The sequence below is a fragment of the Arachis duranensis genome, chromosome 5 (genome assembly GCF_000817695.3).
Source record: "Arachis duranensis cultivar V14167 chromosome 5, aradu.V14167.gnm2.J7QH, whole genome shotgun sequence".
In the NCBI taxonomy this organism is placed as follows: Eukaryota; Viridiplantae; Streptophyta; class Magnoliopsida; order Fabales; family Fabaceae; genus Arachis; species Arachis duranensis.
This window is the reverse complement of record NC_029776.3, coordinates 38,076,397-38,096,425: the sequence shown is the minus strand read 5'-3', so window position 1 is coordinate 38,096,425 and position 20,029 is coordinate 38,076,397. Positions and strand designations below refer to the sequence as shown.

The window sequence follows — 20,029 nt, the reverse complement described above, 5'->3', positions numbered from 1 at the left end:
TTCTTCTTTCTTTTTCTTTCTTTCTTTCTTTCTTTTTCTGGTGTTTCTGCGTGTGTGTGTATGTGTGCTTGTGGGAGTGTGAGTGCCGTGTATGTGAGAGGTGAGGTGAGTGTAGAGTTAGGGTTTTGTGTAGGTTAGTGTTAAATTAGGATTTTGGGTAGTTTAGGAAATCTAAATAAAAATAGGGTAATAATATAATTATATAAAATAAATGAAAAGATAGAATAATAATAAAAAATTAAATTAAATATAAAGTATCCATTACTAAGAATATCTTTTAATTACCAATCTTTAAATAATTTTTTTAGTTAAATACCAATTTAGTAAAAATTGGAGATAAGTAAATTAATTCTTCTTTATTTGTAAAACAAGATTAAAAATCTAAATATTTAAAATTAAGACATAGAAAATATTCACTATTTTTCAATTATAAGAACTCTAAATAATAAATAAGAACATACTCAACTTATATATAAAAATCTCTAAAAATATAATCTTAAATAAATATAATAAATCATAAATAATTTATTAATAATTTTTTAAAATTTGAGGTATTACAGAAACATGAGAGAAGAAAGGGATAAGGTAAGAAGTTAAGAACCAAAGATGATTAGTGATGAAGGAGAGAGTAAGATAAAAAGCACTATGCTAATCTAAGTCTGGACGAGCACGAGTGTTTGAGATTTTGAGTGAAAGACTGAAAGTAAGTGACTATGTGACCTAACTCCTATGACCTTGACGTAGAACGATTAACGCTACATTTGTTTTCTATGCAGGTCTAACCGGACGGGGTCGGAAACCCGAGCCTTGGTCTGAGTCTAATTTAATTAATTAGCTGTTTTATTTATTAAAATTTTAGGTTTGATCGTTTTACAATGAAGCCGAATTAAATTATTCCTAAAGTAATTGAGTCTGTATTAGGTCTTTAGGTCGGATCGAGTCTTAGGGAGTTTAAATTCCCACAAAATTTTTTTAACAATAGGACTAAGTGACTAACTGGTTATCACCACCACTACCACCACCTTATTCATCTTCATCATTATCATTTTTGCTATTTCTATTATATAATCATATTTTATCATCGTTGTTATCTCTGTATCATTGTCATTACCAACCTAATACCATCAACATTAATATTCTTTTCTCTTATTTTTTATTTGATGTTATTTTTCCTTTTTAAATAATTTTCATACTGTAGTTACTTTTTTTTTCTAATCGTATTATTTTAAAATAAAAAAGTTGAAAGATAAAATATTCCTTTTTTAAGACAGAAATCGCAGTGTTTACTCTATAATTATCATCGTCATCACCTCTTTATGTTTGTTGGCGTTGCTATAAAGTTGATGACTAGAAATTCAAAAAGAGTGAAAGATGCAGGTATAATGAGGAAGAATCTAATATTGGCTTTATACATAGTGAAAGATGTGACAATAACAATAAATGGAAAATGGTATCTGTCTTAGTTTCTCCATCTTGGCTAACATCATGGCTAGGTTCATAGATTTCTCCATGCCCACAAATACACACCTTTTTATTTTGTTCCTCCAGCATGCATAACTCTACAAATCTCCACTCTTGCTGATGAAGAAACATTATTGTGTAAGCAAGGAGTTGGGGAACTCTTGCATTCAACCCACATTATTATTCTTAAGATTTTGTGAATTTGAACAGCGATTTTAATAGAGCAGATTCGAGAAGATCGATGTATGTGTTCTGAAGAAGAGATTCTGCAGAGTTGTGAGGCTGCTATTCTATTGCATCATTAACTTCTGATGATTTGACTTCTCAATATATATAAACCCTAAAATTTGAACAATCGTCTTCTTGTATTCTAAATTTCTTGCCCCATTGATATATAATGATGCTAAGTGAAAGAGTTAAACCGATACATTTTTGTAGAGAGAAAAGCATGCGTTATATTTGTAACAATCACTTTTCCATTATCAATATAAAATTTAGATTCCTCGTTTTCCCTAATTTACCTCCAACAGTCCATGTATTTTTCTCAACATGTGTTAATAAATCATGTGTAAGCATCGAAGGTTCATTGTTAGGCTCATTACGAAGGTTCAAATTCAAATATACATCATTTCATCAATATAATAAAGAAAACACAATAATGTGACCAAATCATTTTAATAATTAAGTTTAACTAAATTAGTGTAATAGTTTATGAATTGATAATCAGATACTATATTATGAAAAAAAAAAGAAATGATAAAAGAACAAAAAGAAAATTTTAGTTGAATTTAATTAAAAAAATAATTTTGTTATCTAATAATTTTCAAAGAAAAAATAAAAAAAGAACAGGTAAATATCTCACACCAGCCAGCGCATGAATTTTAGGCAACTAATTAATTAGTAAACCCATCAATTTGAAAGGTTGAGATACATGGCAGCAAATTAATTTTGGACACCTACTCAAATAAAAATAGTAAAAATAACTTTTTATGAAAATATTTTGTTTAAAAGTATAATTTATTTATTTAGTCATATTTTGAATAAAGACAATACTTTTATATCATATTAAAATTTAATTATATAATCTATCATCCAAAAATAAAAAAAATTATATAAAGACAATTATAAAATTTTTATTGTAGTATTCACTTTAATTTTGAGCAACTTTAATAGATAGCTCGGGATACCATATCTTCAATTTCAAACTTTATTTTTATCTATGGCAATTTAGCGCGGTATATATAAAAGTCTTGTGTAGAGGCTAAGCGAATAAAAAAGGTCCACATGATTACATTTGAAATTAATTTGCCTATATATAAATAACGTATAAAACTTTCATGTTTTCATATAATTATTTCAAAAATATTTTATAGATAATAAAAATTAATTATTAAATAAATTATTAGGTATTAATTAAATTTAATTTATATATATCTTTTTTAATAGAATAATTAACTATGAAGATAATTTTTTTTAGAATTTGATGTTATAATAATTAATCAAATCTCTTTATAATATAATAATTAAATTTGTTTATAAACAATAATAAACTTTAACTACCAGCATTGTCTCTTTTGTATTTTTATTCGTATTTTAATTAAATGTGAGTTAAGTTTGATTATATAAAACTTGATTAAAAATGTGAAAATAAAATTGTTCAGTACTCCTATTTAAATGGTTGATTGATAACTATCTTTTGATGTTTATGTAACATAGTTATAGTTATTTTTAGAACAATAATTTTAAATACGAAATGACTTTTTAGCCATAAATTGACTAACATCTCAACATTACAATTCCAATTTTTTTTCTTTTTCCTTCTCAACCTCTGCTGCCGTGTATTTGTATTTCTTGAAATTTGAAGGTATGCTTTTAAATTTTAGATTTTTGCAGCAGCTTCACATACATTGACTGAAATACCTTTATATCCGAAGCAGAGCTTTTAAACTTTAATTTTTAGACAACTACTCAAATGAAAATGAAGATAATAAAAACATCTTTTTATGAAGACACTTTGTTAAAAGTATGACTTATTTATTTAATCACATTTTAAACAAAAATAACATTTTTATAAATATCAAAATCTAATCATACAATCCATCATCTAAAAATCAAAAAGTAATATTTTATATAAAGACAATGATAAAGTTTTCATTGTATAGTATTCACCAAATTTTTATACTTTGAACAATAGGAAAACTCTACTATTTCTATTTATTATTCCAAAATTTAAAGCTTTGAACTATATTACCACAGGTCTAACAATCTTTTGAGATATATTAAATATTCGATAGCATCAATTTCATTAGGAAAGGACCGATTCCCACCAATTGAAAAGAAATTAAAAGGGCATGCATTGATGGTCACCTCTTATATTTGCCCTAGATATAAAGTTCATCATGATGACTATATGAAAATGACGGAAAATAATAAAGGGGCTTGAGGAATTAAGGATCTCATTATCCTCATGTTTGAATAACTTTAATCTTTATGCAACTAATGAAGTTTCTCTTGGTCACCACCCACCTTGTCTAACATCATGACTAGGTTCATAGGTAGAGAGGAACCTTATTACGTGGATTTCTCTATGCCCACATATATAACTTAATTCACACCTTTATTTTATGTCCATTATAAAGAGAACGTTGTTGCTCATTTGTCTAGCCATGACACTAACTAGTAGCTAGTGAAGCAGTGCAAAGGGTTAATGATTTGTTGGTTGTCTCTTGGAGTTCCTCTGAACGCTTCATGTGTGTGCTAGCTAGTAACCATTTGCTATAACATATATAGTATGTTCTTCAAATGAAGTGTTTGGGGGAACTCCACGGTGCATTCGACATTGCTTAGCAAGAATGAGCCGAACTTGTTTTACTCTTTAACATACATTATTATTATTTTATGTTGTCACTATTATTATTACTATTTATTATTAGAGAAAGTTTAGATAAATTTAATACCTGTTATTTTATCAAATTTAAAATATATTTTCAAATATAATAAACAAACATCAATAAAATAGTATAAATTATTATAAATTTATTATTTAATATTTGCATTGCACCTTTGATGTTGGTCGCAGTGATTAAGATAATTCTATCTGTTGCTGCATTGGAAAGGATGCATATTGCATTGTGACATTTGGAGAAGCTCAAATATTCATGATTATCTGCAGCAAATAACGACGTGGTTTGAAGTTGCAGTGCTACTGGCTGTTGTGTGAGTCACACTCTCGCTGTTGAAATGCAAACTTTTATATATTTGTAACTTGAAAATTAAATTAGTCTATTACGATGATATTCATATTTTAATATATATTTTATACTAATAATGAAGTTAAAAATTATTTTTTGTACATATAATATAATTATAGCAGTCACATTATGGCCAATTTACATGAATTAATAGATATAAATTTGTACATAAACAAGTAGGGCTGCGTGTCTTATAGTATATAAAACTGATAATGCTGATGGCTAAAAAGCCAGAATTTGATGTTTGAGGAACTATGGTTTGAAGTTCTGAAAGTTATACAGTAACTACTAAATTAAAAAAGTGGTTAAAATCTATTATAACTGTCTCTCGCTCTCATTGTGTATAAAAAATAGGTGACTGTGAGTGTAATATAAATATATTTTCCTTTTCATTCAGTTCTGTAGTTCTTATAATTCAAGAATTTATTCTGCAACTCATAAAAAATTTAATATGATAAGGATGATCTTCTCATCTATTGTGGAACTTTTAATCTTATAGATACAAGATGTGACGTCTCTCATTGTCTTTTTGGATTTTTATTATATATTTAAATGTTATTCTTCAGGTTTGTATAATATAAATGTATATTCTTTTTAGAGATTGACTTTGAAAAAATATGTTGTGTTTTGTATCTTTTTAGATTGTATTATATTATCTATTATATCTATCTAAATATTATATAAGTATTTTATTTTTAGATGTTATAATGTCTCACCAGCTATCTCTGATTTACGTCTGCAGTATAAGATTTTGTGTAGTAGGATGTTATATTTCTACCTTTTTATAATCACCAGATAATTTTTATTTTTTTTCCATAAATTTTTTATTTGTATAGGATTTTATTAAATATTTTATTAAATTCTTGATTAAATTTTGATTAAATTTTGTTAATGAAATATGTGATTAGGATTTGTTACATTAATTTAATTAGTGTAATTAGACATTAAATTAGGTTAGGTTAGCTAGGGTATAATTTATAGTAATTAGTTGGATAAATTAATTCAAAATTTACCTTAGAGTTGAAGCTAGAGTAATTTAGTATTGAATTTTTTTATTTGTTTAGGATTTGATTGACTTTTTATTAAATTATTGATTAAAACTTTTAATAAAATGTGTGATTAGGATTTGTTATATTAATTTAGTGTAATTAAAAAATAAATAATATTAGATTAGTTAGGATCTAATTTAAGATAATTAGTTAAATAAATTAGTTTTAAATTTAGTTTAGAGTTAAAGTTATTAGAGTAATCTAGAATTGAATTTAGGTAAATTAAATAAATTTAGAATTAATTATGGTTTTTGGATTAGATTGATTAGTTAATTTTCATAAGATTTTAGAAATATTTCTAAAAATTTGTATATGTGTTTTTTTTAAATGTTATTACTTTTTTATTATGAATTTTTATATTTTATTAATTAACTTTATTTTTATTTTAGGATTTTTTTTAATGTCATGTAGCTTTAATCATAGATTATTCGTGTTGATAATATATGTGAGTTGTTTGTGTAGTATCGTGGTTGGTTTTCTATTTCTAGCTATATTAAATTGTTAAAGTTTTATGTCAAACTCACTTTTTTTAGGATAGAGTTTTCGGACGAAAATAGAAGAAGATTGTCTACTGGTCCCTTCTTAAAAATCTTGTTTATTGAAAATTGCGGATTAATAAAGAAATACACACTAGAACAACTAAGATTTTATATTTTCTTAAATGTGTGTTTCTTTTAATTTATGCTTTTGCATCTGCTTCGTATGTGAAAATTAATAAATCTTTTTTGTGAAAGTCTCTGAATTAAAAAAAAATTCTGCTAAATTTTTGTTAAATTTTTTTAAAAATATGCTTGGTTTGTGAAAAAAATAAAAATTATATTTGGTAAAAATTATTAATTATAGACAAAATTCTGCCAAAATTTTTAAAACATTTAATAAATTGTGTTATTGGTTTAATTCTAAGTATTAGCACTAATAAAATATCATAAAAGCCAAAACACTTCTTCATATATATATAATAAAATTAAAAACAAAAAGATTTTATATTTTGGTAAGTCTTTGAAAAAAGTAAATTAAGGCATATTTTTATTAATATTACCATCTCTCTTTTTGTGTGATATGACGATAAATAAAGATGTCGGAAGTTGATCTCGTAGTCGGAGTAGATAGAGGATGCGTGACTGCTACCCATGAAATTTTTTATTCATCGTTCTTTATCTTGACTATCCTAAAGACCTCACAAGCACAAGGTGCATATGATAAGTCCTTTATTATAGTCCCTAATTCTAATTATGTGGGTCCCATTATTGCTCTTTCTCAAAATCGTCCTGGTAGACTCCTCTATCACCACCACCCGTTCAGCATCTCACTACATTGATGCCACTTCCCACCATGATAAATATTGCACTATCAAAATCCTTTCATAAATTTCAGCTAGATGGATTGATTATGTGAGCACTATTTTAATTGGTTTTAAATGTAATTTACTTTGAAATTATTAAATAATATTTGTGTTTGCTAATCTTAAGTCTCCGTTGATAGATTTATACTAAATAACAATACTTGTACATAGGAGTGAACTAATCTCATCAAGTTGATGTATGACTATCTATGTTTGAGCTACAAAAAGATTCCTATTAAGACTAGAGAGTGATGATTTCATAATTGGTTGGTGATCAAATCTCTATTTATTTAAACTTTAGATAGTTTCTATCTTTTATTTCATTTATATATTTAATTTTGATTAACTAATGTTAATTGTTTTTCTGTGCAGAAAAAAAATATATGGGAAAAGACTCACAATTTCAGATCAAAAAGATTTTTGACTACTACATGGATAGGCGACTTCACCAGATGCTTGAGGATATACATGAGAGGCGGGACCACCTTAAGAAGGCCTTCTACGCCTATTTAGAGAATGATAAAGGGTTCAAACGTCACCGAGCTGCAAACAGGACTAGCAGGACATCGGCTAGGTCGTCCAAGTATATTGGCGGGACAACAACTTTTATGAAGATAAAGTCCATGCTTATATATAACTTGTATTAACATATTAAGTTCATTTTATTTTTTACTTCTAAATTAATTATTACTTGATTTAACCTTTTTTTTAATATGTGCAGTCTAAGTCATTGGAGTTGAATTTTAAGGTGACGATGACAGAGATTTTCAAGTATACTCACACGCTGAAGGAGAACATAGAGAGATTTACCGATCAGTGATTTGCGAATTACTATGTGAATAAATGTCATAATTTATTTCATAACTTATTATTATGTAGGAATCATACACACAAAACTTAGAGGTCATGACCCAACAATCTTAGCACCGTGGGAAGGACGGCAACAACTCCTCTGCTACCATCGTTGATCTTGATATAGTGTGGTGTCAGATCACATTCAAGTCATACAAGAATCATGTCTACGGCTAAGGTCGTTCTTCGTCAATAACTTTCACACCTCCACCTTAAGGGCTTTGTCCACCTCAACCACCAGCCCTGCAGATTCCAACGATTTCGATTTGCGCGAGAAAGTTCACAACCTAATCCAAAGCCTTCAAGACCAGGGTCATCGGCTGCATCTGGCTAAGAAGATGTATAATGAGCTCCTCGCACGCATGGCAGGGAGGGACGGCCGTGATGCAAAGATAAAGTCCAATCCCTAAAACAGGAGTTCAAGCAAAATCCCCGAGTAAATCTAGCGAATGCGACATTGATGAATGCTAAATACCTGTTTAAAAATTCAAAAGTTATAAAGCTAAGTTTATTATAGGTCTAAACCAAAATTTAATACTCTCAAAATTTAGTTAAAAGATGTCACAATTTAAATCAATAAGCAAGAATTTAATCTTAGATTATTCTCCCTTGGACTTACAATATGGTGTACAATCATTACCTATGAAAATCAGGGTGTTTAAGCGCAATAAAAAAAATGTAAAATGACTAGAAATTAAAGGAGCAATGAATAACTAAATTACAAGAAAATAAAATCAAAGAGCAAATACGTGACTAACCAAGTAAACATAAAAATGAAGGGACAATAATTAAAATATAGCTACACTAAGAAGCAATTAAATTAAACTAGAAATGATCAAGGCAATGACTAATAAAAGAAATGAAATTCAAATGCTAAAAAGTCTTGGGTAGGATTAAGAGTTAAGGATTATTATTATTGTCATTAACTATAAATATGGTAATTATTAAGAGTTAATTTCGCTTCGTCAATCTTTACATAGTGAGAAAAGTCAAGTAGGCTTAATTTGTCTTAATTCACAAATTCTGACTAACTTACCAATTGAATTTTATAAAAGGTTAGCGTTAGTGAAAACAATATCAACTAACAACTCTAAATTACAAATCAAAATTAGACATTAATAATTCAAGGTCACTCAATTTCTCAATCCCAAGTCAAGAAAAGAAAAATCTACTTTATAACTAATACAAATATTTTATCAAATATTTGGTGTGCATAAAAATAAAACATCATAAATTATAAGAATTAACAAAAAATTACTATTATTCACTACAAGAATTTAACATTAACAATTCAAATAAGTATAACAAAACATAAACATAAAATTCATTCATAAGAAATCAAGAATTCACATTGTTCATACAATACTAAAATAGAATAAAGTGAACTAACAAAAAATTCTAAGCAAAATAGCACAGTGTAGAAAAACAAAAAAATAAGAGCAAAATTATAATTAAACAAGATTAAAATCCAAAACTAGAAGCAAATTAAAATGAAACCTTAAAAAATCTAAAGAAAGGATCTTTTACTAGAAATTATGAACTCAAACTTAGAAAAATGTAAAATAAGAGTATGTGAATGTAGCGTAGCCTCCTCCTCCAAGTCTTGACTTCAAAATCTCCCACCACTGTCGAGGTCCTTAGAAAGTCCAAAACATGAATATATATTCTTTATTAATCAAGACACATAAACTGACCTTGCGCATGCGAGAATCTTGCTCAACCGAGGACATGGTGTTCATGCGAGGATCTTACTTAGGCGAGAAAATGTTGCTCAGGTGAGAATCTCACTTAAACGAGAAAATCTCTCTTAAATGAAAAAATCTCAATTAAGCAAGCTTCTAGACAACTTCTCTTCCAAATTGCTTGTCAAATTCACTTCTTCACTCCATTCTCTCGATCCTTTGAAGTCGTTGACGCACCTTAACTTTGAAACACTTAAAAAAATTTCATTACAACATCATATGGCATAGAAAGAGATTAAGAGCTTAACAATTAGAAGAATGAAAAGTATATTTTTTCACGCACAACTTATTAGAAGCAAGATTTCAAAAATTCAATTAATAAAACCAATATCATGTAGGTTAGTAAATAAACTCCATACTTTTTAACACAATTTAAAATGATAAAATAGAGTTGATCAGACATTAGATGACAGTCTATTATGACTAGATATGCACTGGTGGTAGCGCTGCTGCTGGAGAGGACTCCTTGTCCTCTACACAAACACTAGCTGGCACCGATACCATCACTTAGACCATCGACTTAGCAAAATCAGACGAACAATGATGATGATTATCATGACTCGTAGTAATTATGGTATAGTTTTGCTTTATTTGACATTTTAGTAGATTATCTGATCTGTCTAACTTTTTTTCTGTACTTTTCTTATTTCATATTATAGTTGTATATCTTTAATTAAAAATACTATTTGATTTTTATTAATTGAGATTTGACTATTAATTTTTGACATATTAATGATGATATATAAAATTATAATAAATATTTTGTATAGTCATTTAAAAATAAAAAAATTAAAAATAAAGTTTATTGGCAAATTCATTATCGATTAAATATGTGAATAATTATTAATTTAATTATTAATAATAAATAATATATTATTATCAAATCTATCCAGAGAGAAATCATACCACAGTAAACGCGTAAAATAGTAGTTCTCCCCGATTCAGAAGCCTTGTTAGCTACTATGTTAAACACATTAGCATCATTCATTTGATGAGGAAATAGGAATCTTTACCAATAGAGAAAGTATAGGGAGTCAATGGCCTAAACGTACAATGTGTACCATGGAGATTTAGGAAGTATTAAAGATATGACTATTAGTGTTACATTGTCTTCTCAGGTTATGCTTTTGAGATGAGTGAGTTCATGACATGGTATTAGAGTTCTAGATCCGAAAGGTCAAGAGTTCGATCCTTGGTGAACTCCAAAATCAACTTAAGTTTTTGGGATGAGTGATTTTATGACATGAGATGTTTATTATCCCTGGTATCCGGATGGTTATTCTGGATAGGGTTATTCTAGATAGTATGGGTGATGTTCATTTTATTCATGGACTAAAGATTTAGCCCATTGTACACATTGTACGCTTAGGCCATTGACTCCCTAGCACTACCCTTACCAATACCATCGGATCGGTCGGAGAAGCAGAATCATGTGGTGAAGGCAGCCATGAATAATCAGTGCCTTCTTTTTAAACTTCCTCCCCTTTCTTTCGACATTACTAAAATTTATATGTTTGAACCTTTGTAACCATGTTGCTCCCACATGGTCTGCATATTTACTATAGGCTTTAGTGATTGAAGAAATTTAACTATATAAGCATGTAGATTGTAAAGAATGAAAACTTCACTTTTTTTTTTTCCGTCAAAAAGAAGAATCTAAAATCTTTAACCTTTTTAATTTACAAAAATCTTTATTCTATTATAGAAGAGAAAAATGCATTAACTGTTATGATTGATATATAAAAGCAAGTGAATATATCAAAGAGAGAATAGCTTGAGAGATATTTAGTTCCTAGCATAATATATAGGCTATAGCTAGAGCCTTTGGTTATAATACCGTCCGTACAACAGATAAGTATTGATTCACTCAAAATATCCAATGAAACGAATAAAATTTAAATTACACTAATATAAAAAATATTAATTAATATTAATAAAAAATATTAACTCTCTAACATGTCCATGTAAGTATATTATACACACATGATATTGTCACGTCTTTTATTTGCCCTAGCAATAATAAAGTTGATAACTACAACTGTGAAATGACTGAAATGGGTTGAGAAAGTTAAGCATATATCTTTACGTGTGTTTTCTTTATTTCAGTGTAATGTATATTTTGATGAATCACTTTATTAGCAACAAGTTCACCCCTTGGGATCTCTCTCTCTCTCTTTCCTAACATCATGGCCAGGTTCATAGGTAGAAAGAAATTCTCTTACGTATAGGTTTCTCCATGGCCACATATAATGAATTCTCACCTTTATTTTGTTCTCTTCTCCAGACATAATATACATTATAAATAGATCATAGTTTCTGTGAATATGATGCATGTGTATGTATGAGATTATTTGACTTGTGGGGTGTTCCTTAGAGTTCCTCTGAACGCTTCATATATATATACACATATTATTAAATGAATGAAGTGTTTGGGGGAACTCTTGGGTGCAACTAACACAGCATTTTATTATATATTTATATGGGAATTCATTGCTATTATTTTATGTCCTGTATGTACTCGATTCAACTTTCTTAGGATTGATCCGCTACTTCTCTTTCATATTTGATTATATATCTTCAAGATAAAATATTATATGGTTCCTAACTCTTCGGTAAGCTCTTCCGTAGCTGCCACAGTGATCAATAAAGATTGTAAGTTCTTTTGATTTAATAGTGATCAATAAAGATTGTGATCAAGGACAGCTGATTTAACATACAAGTTCTTTTGGTTTAATAATTTTCCCCCTGTTTTTCAAGGACAGTTGATTTAACAAATGTGCATATACACTGCTTAGTTTCTCGATATTTCATACAATTCACAAATATATTGATAGGCCAGGGTGATAGCACAGTTTGAATGTAGGTGATTTCTTCCATACCTAACTAATTTGAGGGTATTAGATATCCTTTTTACATATTTTAATTAATTAGTGACAAGTGTATTTATTAATTTTAATCAGTAAATAAATTTTTAATTTTTAAAAATAAAAAATAATAAATTTAATACATATATTAAATATTTTAGATATATATATTTTAATACACTGTACATACATTTAACTTTGGTTAAATCAAACCACTATATGTGATAAACCTTAACTAAATTAATTAAAAAAAATTAAAATTAGGCCATTCTATATTGTGCTGGAAAAAGAGGGAAGAACATAGAACCCTAATCCTTTTCATCTAATTTCGTCTTCTTCTCTTTTTTATATTCACATAAAAAATTTGTTTTCGTCTTTTTTCCTCTCCTTCACTCTCAAAATATACCTTCTTTTTCCTCATTCTTTTTACCGTTTTTACCGTTGTTTCATTCAAAGTCGGATTATATGAGCTTTGAGAACGACGGATTGTTCTGGGTTACAGCAACAAGATCGACGATTTTCGAAGATTAGAAGGAGGAAAAGAAAGGTATATCTTGAGAGTGAAGGAGAGGGAAGAAGACGAAAACAAATTTTTTTTGTGAATATAGAAAAGAGAAGAAGACGAAATTAATTTTTTTTAATTAATTTAGTCAAGGTTTATTACATATGGTGGTTTGATTTAACCAAAGTTAAATGTATGTATAGTGTATTAAGATATGTATATATAAAATATTTAATACATGTATTAAATTTATTATTTATTATTTTTAAAAATTAAAAATTTATTTGCTTATTGAAATTAATAAATACACTTGTCACCAATTAATTGAAACATGTAAAAAGAATATGTAATACTCTTAAATTAGTTGGGAACAAAAAAAATTACCTTGAATGTAATATAAACTATACTATATATAATTGAGACGTTTACAAAAACTTGTTCTTAAAATAATATACATANTCTATATTGATTACTAGAGTTTAACTAAAGAGTTAATTTTTTCAGCCAAAACTTTATCTCAAAATTTAATCTTAAATTTTAAATCTTAAATTCTTTAAAATATTAAAGTTAAAAATAATTTTGTAATAAAAAATAATTAGTGTTAACTAATTAAAAAGTTGATTCTCTATCATTTTTGTTTCCTGCTAGCTATTATAGTTGAACTCTTTTATTAGTAATCTCATTTTGTCACATCTAAATTCGTTGCACGTATGTCTAGCTGGAGTTGTTGCATCAAGAGTTCAATAGTTTAATTGAAGGAGAATCTAACATGAGAAATTAAAAGTTAGAGTAAAGTGATAATTAAATCTTTAAAAATGTTTACTTTAAACTAATTATTAGTCCTTAAATAAAAAATATTTATTAGTGATCTTTTAAGATAGTAAACGATGGACGTGTATGTCCTTCTGTCAATGAATAGTAAAAAATGAAATCGAATTGTCAATATATTTCGTTATTTACAGTAGTGGATATCTCGTTATTGTCATATGAGCAGAAAAACGATGTAATTTTAGACAGTAAAGTATTTATTATCTTTTGAATTTTTATGGTGTAAGTATTATTTTGGTCCCTAACTGTTGAGGGTCAAAATTAAAACCGTCCCTGATCTAATTTTTTATTTAGATTCGTCCTTAATGTTGCATTCCATTTAACATCGTCTTTTCTATTTTTTTCGGACATAAATGCCCTTTTCATCGTTACGGGTAATTATCACAACAGACAAACATAATAAAAATATGTTTAATATAAAAAAGGAAAAGCATTATAAATATATATGTAATCGAAAAAAGAAAGGGTAAAGTGGTTTCAATCTCCCACTGTTGCAGATTCCACCATCGTCGACCTTGTGGAGGGAGAACGCCATGGCTGTCGAAAGCTCAATCTCGTCTCGAAGTAAATCTTTCTGGCATGGTAGGTTGCTACTTTGTTCCCATGGTGAGAGGCTGGTGTTGCGAACCTTAGGGACCAAGGAGAACCCTGGTCGCAGATTTTGGGATTGTGTCACTACAAAAATTATGGTAAAAACGGCGGTTTTTTTTGGTATTTACGGCGGTTTGAACCGCCATTATTACCAAGAATGGCGGTTTCGTAAAGTGCCGTAATTCTGGGTTCCCTTACAGAGTGGCATTTTGATTGGTTAAAACGTCGGTTCAAACCGCCGTTATTTCCACGGTTAAAATGGCGGTTTTTGAATAGGTTAAAACGGCGGTTTGAACCGCCATTATTACCCTGACAAAGTGGCGTTTTAGTTGGTTAAAACGGCATTTTTGAACCGCCATTTTTATCCTGACAGTAGCGTTTTGGTTGATTAAAATTGCATTTTTGAACTGCCATTTTACACTGACAGTGACATTTTTTATCGTTTAAAAAAAATAATTTTTACTGTCATTTTTATCGCGTTAAATAAATAATTTTGTGATTAAAATTTCATAATAGCAAAAAATCATAATCCATAAATGAAATATTATATAACTCATAAACAAAATATTAATATAATGTATAATTTTTTATTATTGAAAATCAAAAGTAATAACTCCTATACAAAACCTTGTCTTACTAAACTTACCAAAATACAAGCATTACAATAAACACTATTCAGTCAAATCTACCATCCAGTTCCCTAAACTATATTAATATCTAATAATGTATTTAAACCATCTAATAAGTGCTGTTTTTACTACTTAGAATATGAATATACAAGACAAGTAGCTTAGCTAAGTGATGATGAATAAGATTTGGAGGTCAAAAGTTTCCTCCTTTTGTAATTAACTTTAAAACAAGCTGCCTTATTTTCTTGGTCTCTTGTGTGAATTTCATCCCGGGAACTTGCTCCAACATCTTTGTTTCTTGCTCCAACACTCTATTTTCATTATCCAAACTCATCTCTTACAAAGATTTGTAGGAACCTCTCCTATCAGGGAATTTCTATCAAGCCGGCTGTTATAAATTGAAATTATAACAAAGAAAAAAATGTCATTAGAAACTAATATATAACTAGTCAAATAATATAAAGAGAAAAAATAAAATTAGATTGGTAGACCCGTCGCATTTTCTTTTTACCTACAATACATTTGTTCATTATCTTCTATCAAGAAGAAAATATTTTCCACTATCAGCCCTGCAATTACCCCCCCTTTAGTTTGTATTTCTTTCAAGAATTAAAAATTGAAAAGTTAAAATGAGAGGAAACCAAAGCATACAAGATGCATCGAAAGGTATGCACACAAAGTAATTTATTAAATTCATCCATTTAAGAAAGGACATGCATTATTTTAAAACACCAGTATAAATCTCATTGCAGCAAACTGAAGTCATACTTGACATAGCAATCATGGCTTTGGATCTAGAAGAAGCACGTGTTGGAGGAGAGAGCAAATTGTTGAAGATTTTGGCCTTTTCATGCATACATTGCCCAACAGCACACTGAAAGGTTTATGACCAAGGTAATTAACTAAAGAGATGTTTCTGGGAAACAAATATATTAATGCATACCAAAAACAAGGTATATATATATATATATATTAAAACATTGCAACCCACCAACAAGGCCCCATATACTTGCCATGCTTCCTGCCTCTTTGTTTCATTTCTCTGTTTCTCTGGTTGCATTTTCGGCTCAAGGAGAAGCAAATATGGCTCAAGGTTTGAAAGTATAAACAAGCGAACCTATTAAAAGCAAAGAAGAATTATGCATCGGTTGGCACAAGTATAACTAGTTCTAAATAAAAAAAAAATTGAAGTTCATCCTTTTGACCCCATAGATAGAGAAGTAATATTTTGCTGTTGTTGTGCACAACAACATAGATGTTATATATTGACATCTATTGCTGTCATTCTATAATATTTTTGCTTCAAGTTAAAATTCTTAGTGATAATAAATATTCTATTATGCTTATGAAAATTCTCTGGTTCGCATAACAAAAGTGAAAATGGAAGAGTAAACCTTATTGCAGTTTGGTATGAGATCTTGCAATGCACGCATCTTCTCATTGATCCTGTCTCTTCGCCTCTGTATAAGTAGAAGATCACAATGATAATCATACAGATCACAAGCAATAAAACATATGCTACAGATGAAAAATTTTCTATTTATTTGCAACAATACACAATTGGCATACGGTCTTCACTCACCCTTTCAGATAGATTATGTACTTCGGCTGAACGACTTCTCTTAACACCTCGTGTTGGACATGCCTTTTTAACACCCACTGATTCTTCCTCAATATCCTATTAGTAAAAGAAATTTAATTTTTGGTTAATAGAGAATAACTGTCAACATAGGTAAGATAATAAGTAAACATGTATGGAAGTGCAATTCTAGTAACATTAACTTCACTGTGGCACTCAGAGTCCTCAGTTTCTTGTCTTTTTCACTTCAAACTTTGGTTTGGATTGCCCAAAATTCTCTCTGCGCCATTGCCAGAGCAAACAGATGAAGATAACCATTTAAGTCTTTTTATCTTTTAAGTATATATATCCCCCCTCTTCATTTGGATTTCCTAACAAATTCAAATCTTAATAAAAAAATGACAATTAATTTCATTTATGTTCAGATTGTATTGAAAAGATATTTCATATAAAGAAAATAATAATTGAATACTTCTGATAAATCATGAACCTACCAAATAGATGACAAAATTAAATGTCCAACTATGTAAGTACACTAATAGTTCTTGTCTAACTAAGGCCTTATACAAAATCACAACTTACCATCATTTGGCTCTAAGACCAATGCATTTTTAAAGCTTTCAACTGCAGCATCTATGTCATGGAGTGCCATATGTGCCTAGTAAGTCCAAAGCCACATAGTTATGATAAAGGAAAGTGGGATAGATTTAATAAAAAAATTATCCGAATATTACATAATAATATAAGTCTTTTGGCTATAATTATATTTATCTCATCTCTTTAAGGAACATCCAACTCAAGCTAAAAGTTGAAACTGCTCAAAATCAATTTAGTTTTGGAAAACTATAATAGTCTTATTTCAAGTCATCTGTTGACAACATTGGTCACTCTTAAAAAAGTAGTTAAGTTGGCTTCTTGTTTTTGTTGACACACTCTTACTCTTCCACACTTGTAGAAGGTGTGGTCCAACACCTACACCTACAAACTTCATTGAACCAGATCAAATCTAATCTAATTTAATCAAATATCTTTGGATTAACAGTAATCAATCCAAGTTACAACGCTGAGCTGACTACAAAGAACCATGAGCTTCTCATGGCCAAAAGTAGAGAAGAATTAAAGTAGTGAACAAGCTTTAATTTTACTGAAAAAAATAACACAATCACTATACATACACATGAGCTGCATCAATATATATAATAGCTTCTAAAACCACTTATGAAATTACTCAAAAAGAGGTTCTCAAGATATATTATGAAGAATTGAAACTAAATACCGCTTATACTACTTATAAATAATGTACAGTCCCAGTTCAACAAGAATAAAATAAATTCATGGACTTTGAACTTTGAACAAGCTAGGAAAGATGTTGCTATGAATAGTAAATAATATTCCTAATAGAAAAGCCAAATTCAGTAGAGTTGTTTTCAAAACAGAAACGCCTTGCCTTTAATCATAGCTCCCTCATCTCTTCTAAAACCTCAAACTTGTGAAATTCCCAATTAAACATATCATTCAACCATCAAAAATGCAAATCATATACAAATCATGATTAATTTTTTATACATTATAATGAAAGCTTAATATACAAAAATGTTGTCATAATTGGAAGAGTAAGAGCAGGAAGCATTGGAAGAGTAAAGACTTAAGAGGGATCTTGAAGAATTGTAAAGTTATCCTCCTGCACCTTCAAATTATAGTGCAGCTTGAAGATTTCAACTATAAGAATATTAAAGTTTTTTTTCCTATTATTGTTTGAAAATTTATAGACTCGAATTATGCAAAATAGTGTTAGTTGGGGAATAATATCAATTAATGTAAATTCAAAACATACACAATAGTTTTAGTTGGGGAATAATATCAAACAGATGAAATGCAGAGAAAGAAGAGAGCTTACAAGGATGTTGAGTTTCCCTTGAAATTCAGAACACAGAGTCTATCAGCTTCTCCCTCTGATGAGGAACAAAGACATTGCAAACAGAGTCAGTAACCTCAAAACCAGAATCATTTCATTAGATGAGAGACTTAGTGAGCTCAGCTTCGTTCCTTGCACACGCATGCACTCTTGCTCCAAACCCAATCAGTTCCTCCACAATGTCGTGACTTGTTTGAAGAGAAAGTAAAGTGTTGTGTTGTACTAATTTCGGACAAATGATGCAGATTATGAGATCATTCAGTTTAATAAAACAGATTAGGACTCAAACTAAATAAAATCAGAAGCAAAAAAATAACAACAGAACAGAAAATACAGCAGTAACAAGCTAACAACAGCAACATCACAAAAGATCAATGAAAATTAAAATACACAAAAAGAACCAGTATTCTTTGTTTCTTTCTACTAGAGCATGAACTAGATCTAAAAGGATGAAGAGGAAGGAAAAAATCAAAGAAGAAGATTAAGTAGATTACCTATTAGAAGTGATAGAGATGGTGAAACCAAATTGTAGAAGCTTGTTGAAGGCAGCAACAACGGCGTTGCTTGCCGAGGTGAGGAGGTGAGCCAGATTGAAAATCAGATCATAGAAGGCAGCGACAACGGTGTTGCTTGCGATGGTGCAGAGATGAATGATGGCGATGAGATGAGCGGCCACAAATCTTCATATCGAAGCCAAATCGTTGAAGCTCACTGAAGGCGACAACGGTGTTTCTTGCAATGGCGAGGAGATGAACGATGGTGATGAGACGAACGCTGACAAATCTTTAGATCAAAGCCAAATCGTAGAAGCTCACTGAAGGCAGCAACAACGGCGTTGCTTGCAGCAGCGAGGAGATGAGCTGCAACAAAGGGATGAGCGATAGTGAGGAGTTGAATGACAAATCAGGAAGATGAATAATGGCAAGAAATTAGGGTTCGTCATTGACACTCATCCTCATTTTCTCATATGCAACAATACTAATTACACTCTCACATGCAACATCGCTCGAGTTAAAGAAGGGAAAAAAATTATATGGCGGTTTGAAACGCCACAATCAACAAAGCTGCCACAAAAACCATTAGCATTATGGCATGAGTTGGTGTTGCCGTAATTAACAAACATAATGGCAGTTTTTTTGACCTGCCATAAAATTAGTGCCATTTTTACCAATATTTTTTGTAGTGTGTTTACTACGAGGTTTGTTTTCTTTTACTTTTCTTCTGAATTGAGCTGTTTAGGTGATGGATTGGAGAGTGAACATGGTGATAATGTGTAGGTGCATGAAGACTGCAACTTCTTTCGTTGGGCAGAGTCAGAGACAGATGTGGAAAACTCAAAAATTGCAAGAATGAGGAGGAAGGTTTTCTCACTGAAATACAAAACGAAAGCGGCAGAGTGAAAGTTAATGGTCGTTGCTGTGTTA

At 29.4% G+C, this 20,029-nt stretch overlaps 1 protein-coding gene across 2 annotated transcripts; it reads right to left on the bottom strand.

Annotated features, from left to right (window-relative positions):
* Positions 1-15,101: 15,101 nt before the first annotated feature.
* On the bottom strand, positions 15,102-19,771 carry LOC107489308 (transcription factor PIF3). 2 transcript variants are annotated; one of them, XM_052261483.1, is made up of 10 exons: positions 19,100-19,771; positions 18,682-18,827; positions 18,588-18,604; positions 17,273-17,348; positions 16,694-16,789; positions 16,506-16,571; positions 16,103-16,228; positions 15,880-15,985; positions 15,623-15,680; positions 15,102-15,499 (listed from the first exon to the last, which is right to left on the bottom strand). In XM_052261483.1, exons 4-10 carry the CDS (start codon positions 17,276-17,278, stop codon positions 15,442-15,444), a joined length of 516 nt encoding a protein of 171 aa, XP_052117443.1. In that variant the 5' UTR covers positions 17,279-17,348; positions 18,588-18,604; positions 18,682-18,827; positions 19,100-19,771; the 3' UTR covers positions 15,102-15,441. The 2 variants fall into 2 exon arrangements, with proteins under 2 accessions (XP_052117443.1, XP_015965549.1); XM_016110063.3 differs by lacking the exon at positions 15,623-15,680 and having other exon boundaries at positions 18,588-18,827; positions 19,100-19,765.
* Between the last annotated feature and the right edge of the window lie 258 nt (positions 19,772-20,029).